The sequence below is a fragment of the Drosophila obscura genome, unplaced genomic scaffold (assembly GCF_018151105.1).
Source record: "Drosophila obscura isolate BZ-5 IFL unplaced genomic scaffold, ASM1815110v1 contig_4, whole genome shotgun sequence".
NCBI classification, from domain to species: Eukaryota; Metazoa; Arthropoda; class Insecta; order Diptera; family Drosophilidae; genus Drosophila; species Drosophila obscura.
Window position 1 is genome coordinate 4,432,451 of NW_024542828.1, and position 19,440 is coordinate 4,451,890.

The window sequence follows — 19,440 nt, forward strand, 5'->3', positions numbered from 1 at the left end:
CCACTCCAGGGTGGGGAGGGGAGCGTAACTCTTCGTTGCAAACCCTACAAGTGCTTCCCCTTCCTCATTAAGCGTTGATGGATTTTCAAACTGTCATCCCGCTGATTGATTGAAATCTATTTCAATTGAATGTGAGCAGCATTTAATGCAATTTTAATATTTATGCAATTTTATGGAAAATTATGTGAAAGGAGGCTAATCCCTTACGATATTGACAAATACACAACATAAAGTATGATAAGTGCAACAGTCCTAATTACACAAATATTGTTTTGAGCAATTAGATGGGTCCTTAACTTTTATTTCTACCTATTTTGTTTACTTTAAATATCTTTTAAACTTTATAAAATACATTAGATTGCCTTGAGACAGGTCACACCTAGTAGAACATTTATAAATAATTAAAAAAACAAATATTTATACATTAAAAGTAACCCATACATCATTCTTTTGTAATTAATTATACTGAAATAAATCATTATTAAATCTATTTATAGTTTAATTCGTATGAACCATGCCAAAAAGTGAGTAACTCCACAGCTGAAAATACGCACGCTGTTCTTTTCCTGAAGACGAATTCCAAAGCTTTACGAAGTACAGACCAGACTACATGTGTTACACGTTTGAAAACAACAATTAAATAAAATATTTCAAATCTTAACAGCCACCTTGACAGCAGTAACAGCCCTAACAGCGTTGTTAAGCTTTATCAGTCGTAAAGCCCATGGCACTGTTATGCTTCGGCTGCCTGCCGAACACCAACTCTCTTCTCTCTCTGCAGCAGCGACCGGTTGCAAAGACAATTTGTGTTTGGTTTTTTGTGTTTGCGGCTGCTGCTGCTTTTGGGCTTTGAGGAAGATGTGGCAAAGATCTTCGTTTTGCGGTACGACGACGGGGTGCCGACGATGACTCTGATCTCTGTCTTTGCGCCGTGGCTTTGAGAGCGTTTTTCGCTAAACAAAGTTTCGAGTCCGGGGCCCGCGAACCGCTCAACTACTACTAAAGTTGGACGCCGCATTTGCCAATTGAAACATTCAAATGTGAATATCGTACGGGTGAAGACGTCTTCTGTTCGTCTGGCTCCGACTCTGGCTCTCATCTGAGATTCCTCGTACTGTATTTTCCAAAGCTAATTTTATGTGGATAATAATCTTAAAAGTGATTCAAGTGCCTGAATTTTTAAACATTTTGTGATCATAACTGATAATTTTTTGTCAAAGTTTTTAAGGATAAAAATTATGAAATATTAAGGAACTTATGATAAAGAAAAGGATTATATAACGAACCAAAAATACATATAACAAATCACTTCAAGTCTTTCATAGTTTTTGCCATCAGCTGCTAATGAACTTGGCCCAAATCCCTCAGATTACATATTAAATTAAATCAATTCACTTTTATCCAACTGTTGATTTACCCAGCTAATGATATCTTCATCCCGCTGACATGAAAAACTTGAAGTGATTTTGTGTTGCCACCGAAAAAAAAAAAAACCATCAACTAAATCGTGATATCTGTGCATTATAACATAATTCCACTCTAGCCCCAAACAAATAATACACCAAATAATCGACAATAGTGAGACAACATTGCCACAACAGTTACACGAAAAAGTGCAACATTATAACTAATATTCACAAGCGAATAAAAAAAAGAGAAACACATCAACTTGGAGAGCGGAAAACTTTGTCATAAATAAGTTTATAGCAAAACCTACATATTGCTTCCATCACGAAACCGAAAGCAGCAAAAAGGAAGCTGTGGAAGATTGAGTTGCTGCCACAGTTACTGGCGAGTGTTGCTGCTGCCACACAAACTGACATTCAGAGCACCGCTGCCATTGATGCCGCTGATGCCGCTTAAAGGTGAGTGAGCAGCCTGAACCCCAAATGCGTTTGGGCCCAGGAATTTCGACAGCACAGCTCCACAGATCGACAGCTGAATAGACTTCTAATAAAATGCCAAACGCATTTCGTACGCATGAATGGACAAAAATTATGTACATCTCCTTTCACAAAAGCCTCATCTTACTTAGATTTATTGTATACATTTTCTACTTAATTTTATTACTTGTTTTTGGCCAACTCGCCACAGGCAAAGCAACAATAATGCCTGCTGAAATGTCAATGTGTTGGTTAAATATTGGACAGACAGTTTTTTATGGTGGCTCTTGTACGGCTATAAGTTATGCAAGTCCACTTGCCACTTGTCTATGATGCACCATAAGCCAAGATACAAAAATTTCAAATAAATTATGATACTTGACCAAGATTTTCAAAAGTAAAAGGAAGTGAAGGCAAATTCTTGGGAATATACCACTTAAAAAATTCTAAAAAAAGATGAGTGTCAGGTTCAACAGAAGTACAGAAGTGAATAACTTGGTTTTTTTCCTTAAGTTATTAAAAGCGGATTTTTGTTGAAATGTATATTAGATGGCAATTGAGATATGAGCTCAAGAACTATTAGCTGAGATAAATATTTTGATTTTATGAAGGAAAACAGTAGATGGTAGAGCAATCGAAAGCAGTAGATAGATATCTGTAGAAAATTTCAAGCATGTTTTGTGGGCCTTCCTTCCTGCGAGAAATTCACACAACATATCCAAAGGATCTTAATAACAACTCTCCTGTAAATTATCTAATATACCTTCTGCTGGCAATGCAAAAAAAAAACCAGGAAGACTTCCACATAACACAACCTTAGTTAAAATTGTCCAAGAAACATTTTGCTGTGAAACATTTTTAATTAACCGATGAAGAACTTAATTAAGTTGGCACACAAACCCCCTCAAAGTCATTACTATTAAAAACAATTAGCATTAGCTTTGGTTTAGCTTCTTGTCTTCTTCTTAATCAACGTAAATATTAATCGGTTCTGGGCGAATGAAATGATGGACAATTTCCATAAATCTAGCATTAGCCAGAGGCGACTTTTGGCTCGATGATTAATTTGCAAAATTGTTGGTTACCATAGATGAATGGATACAACAATTAAAAGCCATGCAAAAGCCTCAAAATTGCCGGCATGCATTTCGGTCTTTTCCTTTTTTTTTTTGTGTTTTTCTAATTTTTTTTTTACTGCATAAATTTTGTGTTGCAAAATTTGCAAACCACAATTGTTGCCGCGTCTTGGCATTGTTATTAACGAATCTAAGATAATGCTGGGTGGCTCAGTGGCTGGGCTGAGCACACAGTTCAAGGATGATTGCGGCCCCCAGTAGCACTCAGAATATAGACCCTTGGAATGGGGGGAATGCAGTGCTGTATTGCAGCTGCAAAGAGTTTTTCTGGTTTTTTTTGTTTTGTTTTTTGTTAGATAATTCCAATTGGTGTGCACTCTGTGATTACAGGCAGAGAGCCTCACAGAAAGTAGTGCAGGGAATTGGGAAATGCGCGCGCCTTAAATGTCAAGAGGTGCCACAGTTTTGTTTTCTTCTTGTCTCGTGGCGCAAATGAACAAAAGAAAAGCGAGCCGGGCCCAAAAGAAAAGACAAATTTAGGCCAAATGTGTGACTTAACCGTCTTTCACATCACATACACCTACACCTAAAACAGGGTCGGGTCGGAAGAAAAAAAGCAAGGGCCAGGGATAGGGATGTACACTCGTGTACACTCGTTCACTCGTACTTTGTGTTTTATGTGGCAGGGGGTTAAAGTTGACTGGGGAGAGACCGAGAGACGAGTCTTCGGGCCGAAAGGCAGCTGGAAAATAAACCAAAATGTAACAAAATGAATGCTACAATATAATTTTTTTATTTCTGTTGCCTGTTGTTTTCGTCTTTTCCAGTCTGCAGATGGCCAGATAAAAGTTCAAAATGCGAATGGTTGTTGTTGTCGTTTGTTGTTGTAGTCTTAACCGGGTCTAAGTCTGCGTCTGAGTACCGGGCCCTGGTCTTGTTCGGATCTTGGCCTGGTCTGGTCTGCTCATTAACGTTTTGCCAGCGAAAGAAATGGCAAATAAATTAAAAAGTCATTCAAGCAACAATACCCTCAAAAGGAGGATCAATCCATCTCTCTCTCTCTCGCTCTCTGTTGTCGTTGAACAGGGAAACTTGTTGGTGTAGTCTTTGTTGGTGTAACTCCCATTGGCTGTGCTGTTGTTTATATTTCTGCTATAATTTTAGGCATTCTAATTGTTGTTATTAAATTTTTGTATTTCTTGAAGTGGATTTTATTTCTGCTGGCATTAATATCGATGTTATTGCTATTGGTGTTGCTGTTGAAATTGTTGTTGTTGTTGTTGCTAGTGATATATCTTGTACTCCATTCCAAGTGTTGATGCGTTAACTGGCGCTGCGTGCGCATCGCTGAAAACTCAATGAGCCGCAACTGAAAGACGAAACGAAACGAGATGAGACGAGACGCCATGGTGCCCCCCCCCCAAGTAAAAGTATCCCACAACGATTCCTTATAGACAACACCATACAAAACAACCTTACAATAGCTGTTGTTGCTGTAGTTGTTGTTGTTGTTGTTGCTGCTGTTGTTTTTGTTAGACCATCTTTTAGTGATTAATGAAGTGTAAATAATGTTGATGTTTTGTATTGTTTTTTTTTTTTCATGATTTCAACATACATATTCTAGGCGGACTTAGTTGGGGTTTTTCCTCCGGCTTAATGCTTCGATCTATCATCACTTCAGTGGCTGTTCTTAAGGTGTTCATCGAGGGAGCTTATTATGGCAACAACAACGCCAGCAGCTGCTGTAAAAACAAAAGACTTTGACAACGAACTTGCTGCTGGCCGCAAAACCGTAAAACTGCAGATAAAAACCTCAGCTAAACCTTAGTTTTTTTCTTGTGTGCCGTATTGTCATTTGGCCAAATGTCAGCAAAGTGCACTGCAGTCATAAATAAACCATTTGTCAATTTTTTCAATTTTTTTTCTTGTAGTTTTTCGGGTTGTTTTTTTGGTTTTGGTGGTCAAACAAAAAGACGTTTAAGACAACGAACTTGAACTTTTCCAAAAGGAATTGTGTTGCTGGAGCAATGGGACTTGACGAAGAGTGAAGTGCTGAAGTGTTGAAACAATAACTTAAGCTGTGGAAAATGGTGAATGCCTGAGGCTTTTCCTCGCTGCAATGGTAATTTGAAATGCCTTTAAGCTTAATCATAGTTATCCACTCGAATGCGTAAACTGTTCAATTACATCATGATTTTAAATATGATCATCAAAGCAGCATTTACCAGCTAAATGCCAGCTATGCTAGCGCTGGAGATTCTGAAATCGCTGCCACAAACGACACACGTGCGTCGCGAATTGCGCGTAGCCGTTTGTCAGCCTTTAATGGATGGACTCCAGCTTCGAGCTGCATCCAGTATATAGCCATAGTCATAGCCATAGCCAACTTTGATATATGGCCCCAGAGCCAGTTGCCAGCAGCAGGCTAAATGTCAGACTGAAATGCTGACCTCCATGGCCTGACAGGCTGCGTTTAGGCCATTTTAGGGCTGCCTGTTGAATGGCATTTTGATCTGCATCCACGGCCTGCATGGTCCCCACATGAACTTCATTGCAAACAGCTGCCAAAATAGGCAATCGAAAGCCATTCATTGGCATATATATCAATTTTTTGGCTTGGAACTCTTTTTAGTGTTTCAATTTTGTTTCGGTTGTGAATTTAGGCCAATGATTTGTTTTGGGTATCAGTTCTGGAGGGAAACAAATACAGTTTGCAACAAATAAAATACGAGTTTAATGGCAATTAAGCTGCATTATCGATGTTCCCATATTCAGTTGGCAAAACAAAACTTCAGCACGCATTTAGCGCCCGCCAAAACGAGTTTCGTATTGCGCTTTCTTTGAGGGTTTGTCTTAGTTTATTATAATAGATATTTTATATGGTTATTTTACAGCTGTTTGAGAACTTGTTTCCAGCATATTCCGATTTATATTTGTTTTTGTTTTGCTTGGGGCTTAGGCAGGATCTAAATCGGTCGAATGATATCATACGGGGGGGTTTGGTTTCGGGTAAAGGATGCTCATCGAATACGATCAATAAACAAGTTGTTCTCTGTATGATTCATAAAGCTTATGTACACAAAATATGAAGACACTAATGTGCTTTATAAATAGGTGTCAGCCAAGGCTAGAATTCTTAAGCTGCCGTTCTCACAGCGGGTCGGCTGGGCCATAAAATTATGATCGAAAAAATATAGTATTTCCCACTGAGATTTGCCCATTAAAAGCTGGCATCATTCAATGTCTGCTAAACGATTATTACCCAATGGAAACAAATAAGAAGAAACTGTCAATAAGCGTCTGTCTGTCTGTCTGTCTATTGGGGCACTACAAATCGATATCAATTTCAGGCAGCTGACAAGCAATTAGAGACGCCTCAAAACACACACGCTTACTCTTAGAAATCAAAACATAAATCATTGAATTCAACGAAACAAATTCCGCATTTAATTCCTTGATACTGTTTGATATTTTCAAGCACAATCAAAATGCTGCGAAGGCAGCCAAAAATGACAAGAGCTTTCAGCAGTCATAATAGTCAATGATACTCGCACAAAAAAAAGACAGAACAAAAAATCTATGATATTTTGAAAACTTGTTGTCGCTTACAGCAGCAACAGCAACAGCACAAAGACTTTTTTTGTGGATGTCAAAGTCAAGTTCGTAAGCTGAGTCTTTTGTTTAAAGGCTCTAGAATGGTATAATGGAGTTATGATTGGTTTAATGTCTCTCAGTCTTAGTTTTATCGTCGAATAAAGCAAACAAACGAAATGTAATTTTCCCGGCCATTTCCGCTTGAACTCTTACCACTGACACGCTGAACAGAAGCAGAAAACCAAATCAAAAGTGACTTTCATTTACGTGGCTGCGGCTGCGGCACACACAAACAAGAAACAATTACTCTCCCCAGACAATAAGCGACTAATTCGCAGCTTCATTTCAGTTAGGCGGTAACATATATGCATATGTATATATATACATATATATACGATACATACATACAGACAGAGACTGCATAAAGATGAGTGCAAGCTGAAGTAATCATAAAAAGGCCATCGCAAAGAGGAAAACTGAAAAGAAAAGCCACAAACAACGTGAAAAAGCTGCCCATTGTTGCTGTGGCTCTAATTAGAGCCTCCTCCAGTGAGGTGGGAGCAGGCTGGATTATTTAACCAGGTGACATAAATATGCAGCCACCCTGATAAGAAACACTGACCCAAATAAGTGTAGTATGCGTAATTTGTAATCGAGTTGAACAAAAGAATCCAGACAGAGTGCAACAGTTTCCCTCCCTGTGGAAGTTGCTGTTGATGCTGCTGCTGCTGCTGCTGCCACTTGTGGCGTCAACAGCAATTACCTATTAATTGCCACTCGTTTGGCTGCTGTTGTTTGTAGTTGTTACTGCTGCAACTTTTGTTGCCGCCGCCAAAGTCTCTGTCTCTGTGTCTCTATCATAAATTGCACGAATATTGCCTCATATCAATCGAAACTGGCTGAGCGGCATTTTCAATTGTTATCTTTGGATATTTCTCGCTTCTTTTTTTGTTGTATTTTGGCACATTATCTAGCCAAAAGATATAAAGATATATCTTCTTATTGACAACTCAATTGTTATGTGAGCACTCGAGATGGGGTGTAGGGGATTTATTTCCGCGTGTGTGTATGCCCGTAGTGACACCGCGAAATTGGCATTCGAGTAGGCCTTTTCCAGTGTAGTAGGTGGAAACTGGTTTAAGCAGAGTTCATCTTCAATTGAATATTATATTTAGTAGTACACTTTCACAATTGGATAATAAATGAAGACCTGTTTTTTGAAAGCAATTGCGTAGCAATTCAATTTTGAGATATATTGAGTAGCAATTTTTTTAGAGGTAAATTTTGCATTTTAAAGATACATTAAAATATATATTTGTGAGGTTAAGTAAGTGCAACTTCTAGAACTTTTTAACTTCACACGAAATCCAGTTTGTGGCTTTAGTCTTTCGATTCATTCAATCCCCTTGCACGAGAATTCTTTCCACTTTTGTTTTGATCATTCCACCTGTAAGCCTCTGAATTTTAATTTTTTACCCTTGATTTCTTGTTGATATAATTTCAATATTCTCTTTTTTATTATGATCTGGTTTAGTCGTTCATTTGATGACAATTTAACATCTTTTCTTGGGTGGATTAAGACTTTTTATGGACTATTATTGCTGCATTTGATAAATGCCAATGAATAATTTTTGCATGGCGAATTGGTGTATTGGCGTATCAGATTCTAATATTATACCTTAAAAACTTGAAATGGCTTTAAGTGGGTGCAGCTTCCGGTTCGTTATGGCTGCTCGTAACACGAAAGAAACTCTGCAATTACCTTGGAAAATTTAATGATATACTTGGTTAACCCTTGTTATTACAACAGCTCATTTTATGAACTGCCAGACAAATAGTGTTTTGTGTTTTTGGAGAACTGCTGAACAACCAAAAGGAAAATATGCTTAACCGATAATTAAGTAGCATCCAAGTGCCGTCCCTCGGGGTTGGCTGCGGCTGTGGCTGCGGCAGCTGCATGCAAATGAATATGAATTGGGGCAGGTTCCAACATCAGCGGGAGACTCCATATGACCCGCGGCAGCAGCAGCAGCAGCTCTTGCATGAAGAATTGCTGGGGCGCAACAAGACGAAAATAAAACCCGAAAATCATCTGCACACTCGGTGCTAAATGTTTGCTGCTGCTTTACAAATCGTCAGCAAATTTAAATCCCATGTTAGCCCAGTTCCAATTCCCAATCTCCCATCCCAATTCGCTCTCAATGGGCGGTCTGGGCATGTGGCCAAGTGTGAAACAGCTGACAGGCGGCTGCCACGAAGCGTCAAAGTGACTTTGGCTATGCCTCCAGCCTGCCACAGAGTTGGCATTTTTTGTTGTTGTTGCTGCCTCTTCGTTCTTTGCTCTAACAACTACACAAATTGCAAATGAGGAGTAGCAGCGAAGCCCACAAAAAGTGCTTCACGGAAATGCACAAGAATTCTTGTGCAAAAAACTAACCGAAAAATTGTATCAACGAGGGCGAAAAAATAGCCAGTAGCTGCAGAAGCCTGAAAACGATTGCATTTGACCTCAAAATCTATTAGCACGTCGAACTCTGGCGGCTATGAAATGCAATCATTGCCGCGCCCCCTCAGGGGTGCTGCATGCGCCCCCCCGAAATACTGTGAAGTTGCGGCAATAATTGCCACTAAGAGTTGTGTACACCCATGTCTGAGTGCATCTGCGACACGTAGGTCAGTGCATCAGCAGCAGCAGCAGCAGCATCAGAGACAGCCGCCGCTGCTGCTGTGGTCTGGGTCTGTCTTCTGTCTGGGTGCCTTCCTTGGCTATCTGCCGGCCTTTGGCTGAATCTCTTAAATGAAAAACAAAAAATCAAAAACAACTACAACCACAACACGAGCTACAAAAAGTTACGTTATTGCAACATTTACATGTCTTCTTGTCTGACGCATATTCACACTTGGGATTTTTCATGCATTTTTAGTTTTTTTTTTATTGCTCCGCAGATGAACTTTAATGGTGGCTCACGGGGGAAAGATTGGTGAGGGATAACTAAATACTTTTGAAGTTTCTGATTAATTGTTGAGAAAACGAAATGTCACAGCGAAACATCAGGTCATAAATTTATCATTTTATTTCTCATTTTGATAAAGCTACCCCCGACCCATTTGTCAGGGCCCACAGCAGCTGCCAGTTAGTATGAGATATGCAGGTACCATTACTCAGATATTTTCTATTCGGTAATCCCATTATGAATTTATTTGGACCTGCCCCGAAATATGCGCATGTATGTATGTATTGTGCAAATACACGTATTTAAACGCACATCATTTGAATGATTTATGAGTCCGTTCCCCCGCTACAATGGGCTTCATTTGAGCTATCCCGAAAAAAGTTATCTCTATCGCTGTGGCGGGGATGTGCCAATATAAAATAAGCTTTTAATTGCTTGCTTGCTGCGCAACAGTTTTATTTTAGAAACAATAACAAAAGCAAACAAAATGCCTGCTTGCCAAATCTCTGCTGTAAAATAAATAAAACCCAAAATGCACAATGGGCGGTGCGGCGCGGCACTTTCAAAACATTTCCCATGGGAAACCGAAAACGAAAACAAGCCGAGTGATTTGCCTAGACTTTTATGCATTTATAATGACATTTTTCACACAATTTATTTGCCCAAAAAAGCATTAGCTGCAGAGCATTTGCCATTTGAAATGTTTAACAATTTAATTCCAGTTCAGTCTTTGCCAGAATTTTGGTAGCACTTTGGTGATGGGTAATTAATTATACAAAAATTAGCATAACATTTTGCTTATGTCAAAGTTTAACACTAAAAACAGGAACTAGCCGGAGAGGGATGGGGGGCTGATGAATGGCAGCAGAACCTGCAAACTATTTTCTAAATATTTTTTATCTGCACACAATTTGAGTTCCCAAGGATGCCAGTGGCCTCTCCACTTGACTTGCATTCACAATTTCTCTCCCACCATTAGCCAAATGACCAGCATATCCATCCGCACCTGCATGGTGGCACTCCCAGACGCCAACCAAAAAACAATATACAGAAAAAGTCCCCCGCCGAATCAAGTTTTAGATATTGTTTAGTTTGAAGATGCGCTCCGGCTGACTTTATGCAATTTTATGCAACGGGAATTGGCAGGCAGATAGTCAGGCAGGCAGGCAGGCAGCCAGGCTTTTGGCTTTGCCTGCCGTTTCATAATGAATTTTCTGGTAAAGGTGAAATTTTCCTGCACACGAGCTACAAATAAAATAAAATAAAAACTACGGGTACGAGTATTTATCTGCTGAGAAGGCCACACAAGTGTCAGTGCAAGAAAGGTTGGCTTTCAGCAAATAAACCGCCGGATAAGCCCCCAACAATACGACAAACACGAAAAACCTAAAAAAAATAAATCAAATCTTGGAATAACACGTATACGACATGCAGCACATTTTTGCCTTAGTTTCTGTGTATTGTACGGGTTTCAACACTCTCCGCTCTCTGTGTGTGCCACAACACAATGTGCGATGTGCAGTTAACAACAACAATGACAACAAAAAAATGGTACAACAAATGCTTCCTTCATGTCAGCGCCAGCGACCGTAAAGGTTAAGCGCCAACTTGACAAAAAGGTTAAAACGATTTAACAGACATTTGGCTGCAACCCGAGAGGGAGCGAGAGAGAGAGCCAAGCACTGATCCACTAATGCATCATCGACTGCATCCTTAGCATATCCATCTCTTCATCTCTTCATCTCTCCATCTCTCGATCTTTGCAGCTTCCACTCTGCCCACAACTTTGTCTTTTGGTTGATATCTGCTCAAGGTGTTGCATGGCATGGTATGGCATGGCATGGCGCATGTGTTGAAGGCGGAACCAAATTTTTGATTGCAGAGACCCTCAGCGCGGCGGCGTTCGGCGTGCGACATGCCTCAAGGAAAATGCAAGGCAACCTCTGTTGCAGACACTTAACTGGCGCTAGCTTATTATTTTTGTTGCTCGCTTCAACACCTGCTGTTGCCATGGCCCATGCCATGGCATGGCGTTGACAATTTTTTCGTTGCTGCTGCTGTAGCTGCTGGTGATGATACTGGTAGATTTAGCGGAGAAACTTCCTTATTTGTCATTGTTGTCGTTGACAATTTTTTTGTGGTGCCTGTGACTTGAGCATCGAAATGCTTTCCCTGAAGATTTCCCCTTAAGAGATGATTGCACTTCTTCAGTGGCCTTCTCGGTGCCGTTTTTCCAAAGATGATTGAACTTCTTTCATGGATTTCGCTAAGCATAAGCCCACAGCCAAGCGATTCAACCTTCATCAATTGATCGCCAATTTAAATCCATTCAATGCACAAAAGCCTTGACAATGACAAAAAACCTCCTCTTTTGGTCGTGTAATTTGCAAATTGAAAATCGTGAATTGAAATTAAAATCTGAGCAGACAAAACGCGAGTGTCCGCGACTCAACAAAACCTCTTGAACTTTAACTAAATGTTTTGGGCTAATCGACTTAATTTACAATCTTTTATTAAATTTTTTAATGTCAAGTCTGCTGCAACTTACCATTGCATGATGACACTGCCGCAATTTAGTTTTCTGTGTGTACATTACGTTACGTTATTTTGATGAAACTTAAATTTAGGTGTGAGAATATTTGCCATGCAGAGGAGAAGCGAACCCCCAACCCCAACCCCCAAGGCAATCAACTAATTTAAATACAAAAAAGCAATTTCGGCAACCGAAGAATATCCAACAGTTAGACAATGCTGAAAGGCAGAATCTCAGCAGCCACCCCCTACTCCCCCTCCCCCACCCACTGCTGCACCTCTAAAGCTGCAGCTAATTTAAATTTAAATTTATGTTTCGTTTCGAGATTCTGTTCGATTGATGCTATTGTTATTGAAAATGTAACTACGTGTTTTGTGTTTTTTTTTTTAGGATTACGTAAAGCAAATAAATTACTTAAACCATTGAAAATGATTTAATTGAAACGAAAAAGAGTGTCGCTGGGCGCCAAGCCGGTTCGTTGGCTGGTGTTGATCTCTCGTGTTGTCTCCCCAATGTTTTTGATATTGTTTGCTGTGTTGTGCAAATTAAAACAATTATATGAAATTATGCAAAGTACGCAGAAACTACGGGAACAACAGCAGCAGCAGCAGCAGCAGCGGCAGTGGCAACAAATTCAGCGACAACAACAGCTGCAGAAACGAGCTGACGGAAGCCAGCGATACCCAAACGATACCCCAAAGTGAATGTCTGAGGAGGGGACTGGAGTGGATTGGATTGACTGACTGCCTTACTGAATGGCTGAATGACTGACTGACTGACTGACTGAGGCGTAGACTGACAATCCTAGTCGGAGGGAGGCATAGCAGCTGCCTGTGCAGTTCCTGGTCAGACCTAAAATGTAATAATTTATGGCGCATACGCCCTGTGGTACACCAAACCCAAAAATGCAATCTCCCCCCCAAATCTGCATATCTACCCTTTCCAATCTGCATACGAGTATCTCCCCTACCCAATCAGCCCATACGACTATCTATATAAGGTGTAGAGATCTCTAACTATCTGCCATAAATTTCGCATCTTCTGCATGCGTCTGTGGGCGTATCTCTCTCCCCCTCTCTCTCTTTCTCTCTCAACAAGTTATGCAATCGACTGTGAGCCTTTTTGTTCGCGTTGTTTCGTCTTCCATTCGGCACATTGACAACTCTTGGGGCTGCTTCTCTGCCTCTCTGATTTGTGCAAGCCCAGAGTACATTTATTATTTCTGTTTGAATAATTTCTACTATTGCCCAATAAAGTATCTGCCGGTGTATTTTGTACGTGTTTTTCTGCTAATAATTATTTATTTTGTCTTCTTGCTCTTTGGCTTCTCCCACGCTCTTTTGCAATAAATATTCATAATTTGTTTTTAACCGGCTAAAATATTATTTCTCCTTCTTTAATTCCAGGCAATTCCAAATACAAAATGCGGTGTACGCAGCTCAATTTGTTGTGTGGTAAGTGAATGTGAATATGGTTATGAAGTGTTTACCCAAAAGATTTCTATCATCAAGAAACCTATGTAAAATAATAACACAACTATAGAAAATATATTTCACCCCTTTATCTACATATAAACTATGACATCCTTGACCTTGTCAGTCTCATAATTTTTCCCATGATAGATCTTCCACCCAATGGCATATGCACATCCACTACGCTCTACGCTCTTGACAGCCCAAAGGCAACGCATTTTGGCCGCCGCGTGCGTGTGCCATGGCGGGGGCGGCAGCCCCAACCCAAACTCAGACCCAAACCCGGCCAAAGATTGCGTTAATATGCCTTTGTCTTGGCCGGCAGTTGCGTGAGCTGTCTAGTTTTTGTTTTGTTTGGTTTTGGCGTGCGACAAAAATCGTTTGAAAAAAAGAAAATATAGGTAGACTTAGATTAAATGTGACTTTGATTTGAATTAATGGATCGGACGAGATGAATGCTTGGGAAATGCAATTTTTAACGGCTCATTAGGACGGCCAAGACCCAAATGCCAGAGCCCCGACGCACCAGTGACAGCTCATCTCCCCGAGAGCGGCAGTGTGGTGGGCAAAGTCAACAATAGTCCGATCTTTGAGTAATTACGCGCCCATCGACAGCGCCTCTCAATTAAGACCCATACCCATACGCTGTGTGACCCGCTGTGAGGCTCACGAATCGAAAAACCAAACCGAAAGAAACCCCCAGCCCGAAATTGATGTACAACGTGGCGTATGCTTAATGCGATTGGACCGAATCGAATTTTGACCCCCGGTTGCCAATCAACGGACATAAATTATGGGCAATTGTTTAATTTGTTTAAGGCAGGCAGCGGCTGGCAGCAAAAGCAAACACCCTCAACGTCTTCGTCGTTCGCGGGGTCTCCCATGCCATCCCATCCCATCCATCGATGATTCATATAATCACTGTGATTATGCATCAAGTGGACCTTGAATCTGGTGGTTATTTTGGTTATTCAATAGCCTGCCTCCCTCTTCGGACAGTCTGTGCATCTCTGTTGGTGTCGCTGACATCTTCTTCTGTGGGGCTACAGCATGACTGTTTTTTATCTTTCCGTTTCGTTTCTTTAATTGTTTTTATGGCTTAAGATTTAATTGTTGCACTAGGAGGAATACCCTTAGAGAGGGGGGGGGGCCGGGGCCTAAGGTCAGTCACATCTAATACCCATCCCCAGTCACCGGTTGCGTAATTTGGCAATGTCTGCATATGATATTTGCTTGGAATGGCATGGAAAAGTCAAGGCCCGAGTGTAGACATTCTAAACAGAAGAGAATCCGTAGCCGAAATGTTAATGAACCAGACATAATTAAAGCAAGCGAATAATTGCTCATTTAAAGTCTTAAACGGAATGAATATGTATGAATATATTTTATGGAATAGGAAGAGATATCTAAAAATTATTTTATTGTGCATTCCTTTAATTATATTTCATTTATACTTCACAGCTCTTCTCCTGCTGGCAGTTCTAGGCCACACAAGCGCAGAAACCAAGGTATAATTATGCCCTAAAAACTCTATCCAGTAGATCCCTAAACATTTATTCCACTTTCTGCTACAGTACCGCACACCTGCACGCATTTTGGCCAAGCAAACGGGCGCCACCCAATTCGAGGAGGAGCGCTACGAGGCGCACCCGAACTGCAATGAGCACAAGCATCACCTGAAGAAGCGCGCCTCCGACGAGGATGTGGACTATGAGGTGTACCAGGGCGTGGTGGGCAGGCCGGGCATTGACTTTCCCATTTACCCAAGGATACCCAAGACCTCCTTTAGCTGTCGCTCCTTTGGCAATGGCTACTTTGCCGATATGGAAACGGACTGTCAGGTGAGTGGTGCAACTCAGTCCGCAGAGAATCTTACGATTAATCTACTCTACTCCCCTTGCAGGTCTTTCACATCTGCGAAGAGGGACGCAAGATCTCGTTCCTCTGTCCAAATGGCACCATCTTCCAGCAGAGCGAGCTCACCTGCGACTGGTGGTTCAAGGTGAACTGTTTGGGCTCCTCCGGCTACTATGCAGAGAGCGCTGAGATCCTCAACAAGCAGCGTGTCCATCGAGTGCGTCCCTCAGTGCCTGTCCAGGGCTTCAATATTGTCGGTGGCGGCCTGAACATCAAGCCAAAGGTCACTCCTGTCGCTGGCCAAGCGCGGGCTGGTCCTCGTAGCAAACCCGACAGACGCATCGACTCCATGGAGGATGTGCCCGCCTCCGTGGAGAGCGTGGACTTTGACGATGTGTCCGGGGAGAAGCAGCGCAAGGTGCTGCCCAGCATCGACAACAACAGCAACGATCACGAGACCCAGATCACCGCCGAGAGCTCCTCCTTTGTGAGCGGCTCGGGCAAGCGTCGCAACAACAAAGGCAGCGACTCCAACAGGAACAGCAACGATGATGTCACTGTGCTGAAACCCTCCAGGAATAGGACGCCATTGGCTACACAGGAACGGACTCCACTAGCCACTCAGGAGAGAGCTCCAGTGGCCTCTCAGGAAAGGACTCCACTGGCTTCGCAAGAAAGGACTCCACTGGTCTCACAGGAAAGGGCAGCCTCTCAAGAGAGGGGAGCACCTCGAGGCGAATCCACGGAGCGCGCAAGGCAGGGGCAGCGCGGACAGCATAGATGGCGGGAGAGCGGCAGCGAAGAGCACAGCAAGGAGAGAGAGCGCGAGAAGCCCATTCTTTCCTTCAAAGAGAAACCCACCGCCAGCTCCCAGCAGAAAGAAAAACCCACCGCCAGCGCACAACAGAAGGACAAGCCCACCGCCAGCTCTCAATTCAAGGACAAGCCCACTTCTGGCTCCCAGCTGAAGGACAGGCCCAACTCTGGCTCCCAGCTGAAGGACAAGCCCGAGTTCTATGAGGCGCACTCCACGCGCTCCGTGCCACACACGACTCCTTACTTCACAGCTGGCAGCTACTCCACCGCCCGTCGCCTTGAGCCCAGCAAATCCACGCCCTTCTACACGCCCACTGTGCCGAGTCTGATCAAGTCCAAGACCACGGAGGGAAAGCTGAACTACATCAAGGGAGGACACTCGGCCACGACACCCAATCCGAATCGCTTTGGCGGCGCCAGCTCTGGCATATTCCTGGAATCATCGGTGGCGCCCAAGATCAAGCCCACAGCGAGCGGAAGCATTGAGCTGGACAGCACCTACAAGCCGGTGATCATTGGCATGCGGCATCACTACGATGTGGCGAGTTCCGGGGAGTTCCGAGCGCCAAGCAAGCTGAGCGACTATCTGCCAACGACGCCTGCTCCCTCGGCCACGAGCAGTGGGCCCACCTACCTGCCAAAGAGCGCCATATCCCCGCGGGGAAATGCAGCAGCTGCAGCTGGAGAGGATGCCCTGCTCTTTGCGCCCAATCCCGTGAAGGAGGAGTCTGTGTTCCGCAATGTGCAGGATATGCTCAAGACGATGAACCTGCTGAAGGATCAGTTCGAGGACGTGGAGCTAAGTGGAGCGGCAGCTGCAGCGGCACCAGCAAGAGTCGGCCTGGAGATTCCACCCTCCTCGGGACCCGATGCCTTGGTGTCCCTGGCCAAATATTTCGCACAGGAACACAACGAAACAGTAAATGCTCTGCTGGGCAAGCCAGAGAAGTCCGAGAAGCCCGAAAAGGTGAAGACGAAACTCTCGGTGAAGCCACCGCCGCTGCCCACAGCCAAGCCATCGGACACCACAGCCATTCTGACAACGTCCGAGAATCCGCCTGCGATCAGCGAGAATGCGGATGACATCAAGCACAGTCTGCTGAGTGACAACACCGTCAAGAAGTACAGCAGCCTCTTTGGCTTGAAGCCCGCCAAGGGTCGTGTCGCTGGGGAGACGGAAATCAGCACCGGCCTGCTCTCGCCCAAGCCAAACGAGACGCAATCTCTGCCTGAGTCCGAGCAGGGTTCACAGTACCAGCAGTTCCCACAGATCGGAACCACTGGCTCTACCATAGGCGCGCTGGCCGAGAAGCCCGAGTCGCGTAAGATTGCGCAGATCTTTTCGAATGCTTTGTCCAGCTATCTGGATAATCCTGCCACATTCCGGGCTGAGCTGGCGGCCCGTGCACGCCCCACAGAGCCACCGGTAACGCCCAACTTCAAGCCAGTGACCACCACGGACTCCTCGCTGTTCAGCGACGGTACGGCCAAGTACTATCTGCCCACCAATGCCGTGCCCGTGGCAACCACACCCACGCCACAGAGCATTGCAGTGGAGATCAATCACAAGTTCGATTCGACGCCGGCGCCAGAGTACTCCACCACGACGGAGCTGTACGAGACTAGCACGACCCGGGGCCAGGAGCTGGAACTGTCAGCAGAGCTCTCCCCGCCCAGCGCAGACTCCGGAGAGGGAGACGAGTTCCTGCAGCAGCAGCAGACCCAATCCTTTGTGAAGTCCCGCAATGATCTGCTGATAGATTCCAGGCCACAGAAGCTGATCACCACCCACAAGCCCACCGAGCATCCGTGGACACTGAAGTCTCAGACCGATTTCCTGGATCCCCTGACCATCAACGACGGCCTGATGAAGGAGCAGCGCACCTCAACGACCACAACGTCCACGAAGGCACCGTTCACATACCTGCCAAGGCTGCTGTCGGGCGTGGGCACCACAACGCCCACACCCTCGCGCTTTGAGTGGGAGGACATCTTCAGGAGCTACGACATACCCAGGGATGCGCTGCCCTCGAGCAGCGGCCTTCAGCGCATTGCCAACAAGTTGTTTGGCGGCCTCAACGAGCAGGAGGCGCTGCATCTGCGCAATGTGATGGCTAAGGCGGAGCACGATCGTCAGGTGTTGAGTCTGCTGCTGCTGCTCATCCAGACCTGCGACGATCACAACGGCAAGGCGCTGGAGCGTTCCAGGAAGCATTTGCTCAATGCTCTCATCGATATTGATAGCAAAGTGCCAGCAGGTGCAGGGGCAGGGCCAGGGCCAGGGAAACCCTCCAGACAAAGGCTGGCCACCACCACCACACGCATTCCGGTGACCACATTCCGACGAAATGGTGGCGGCGGGGAGTACTTTACCAGCACCACGCCCGGCTATACAACCACAACGGATGTGCCGCTGTTTAGCACCACAACGGGGTCGGGCAGCAACGAGGAGACGACCAAATTTGAGATACGCGTCGAGGATATTGAGGATGACTTGGGGGCGGGGACGGCGACAACAATGGCACCCACGCTGCTGCCATTCGAGGGCAACTCGGATCGTCGGGCCCTGGAGCTGCTCAAGTCATTATATTCGCTGGCATCGAAGTTCAGCAGCAGGCGGTAAGGCCGCAATGAGATGAATCGTTGGCGGGTTCCTAGCGATATGCGAAAACTTTTGCGAGTTAATGCCTAACTTTTAGTCAACTCCACTCCACACTTCACACACCACACTCCAACACTGCAACACTCCACACTCCACACTCCATACCCTTCACTCTTCAGTTTGATTTATATTTTAATTTAATTACAATTACAATTTACTTTATGAGTTTTCTCCACCCATTTTCCACTGTCTCTTGTTAATTAATTTCGTTTAGCCAATGCAATTTTCGCAAAAATAGTTTGTAAATATGTAAAAGTTCGAAACGAAATGAAACGAAGCGAAATACTCCCCTGAAATACTCTCGAGGCATAGACTTGGTCAATTCCTGAATTAAGCCCAGCCAAGCAGTTTCCGCATTAAGTATACAATTTACTATACACATAATCGAGCGATGTATTAAATTAGTTTCATATATTAGTCTTAACTAAAGCAAAAACACACACACACAAAAAACACAAACCACTTTTCCATCCAGTATCCAGTATGAGCGATCTATTTTGTATCCATCCGTTCTGTATGTCTTGCTGTTCTGTTTGTAAATATTTATTTAAACTTAATAAAGTACATAATAAAAATAAATACAAAATATATTT

The 19,440-nt window shown here is 43.7% G+C and overlaps 1 protein-coding gene across 2 annotated transcripts; it reads left to right on the plus strand.

Annotated features, from left to right (window-relative positions):
- Positions 1–1,040: 1,040 nt before the first annotated feature.
- Positions 1,041–18,936, plus strand: LOC111071726 (flocculation protein FLO11). Of its 2 annotated transcripts, none has more exons than XM_022363219.2 (6): positions 1,041–1,111; positions 1,544–1,865; positions 13,447–13,494; positions 14,974–15,020; positions 15,087–15,353; positions 15,416–18,936. In XM_022363219.2, the coding sequence occupies exons 2-6, from the start codon at positions 1,844–1,846 to the stop codon at positions 18,806–18,808; spliced, it is 3,777 nt and encodes a 1,258-aa protein (XP_022218911.2). In that variant the 5' UTR covers positions 1,041–1,111; positions 1,544–1,843; the 3' UTR covers positions 18,809–18,936. The 2 variants fall into 2 exon arrangements, with proteins under 2 accessions (XP_022218911.2, XP_022218919.2); XM_022363227.2 differs by having other exon boundaries at positions 1,066–1,116.
- Positions 18,937–19,440: the final 504 nt, after the last annotated feature.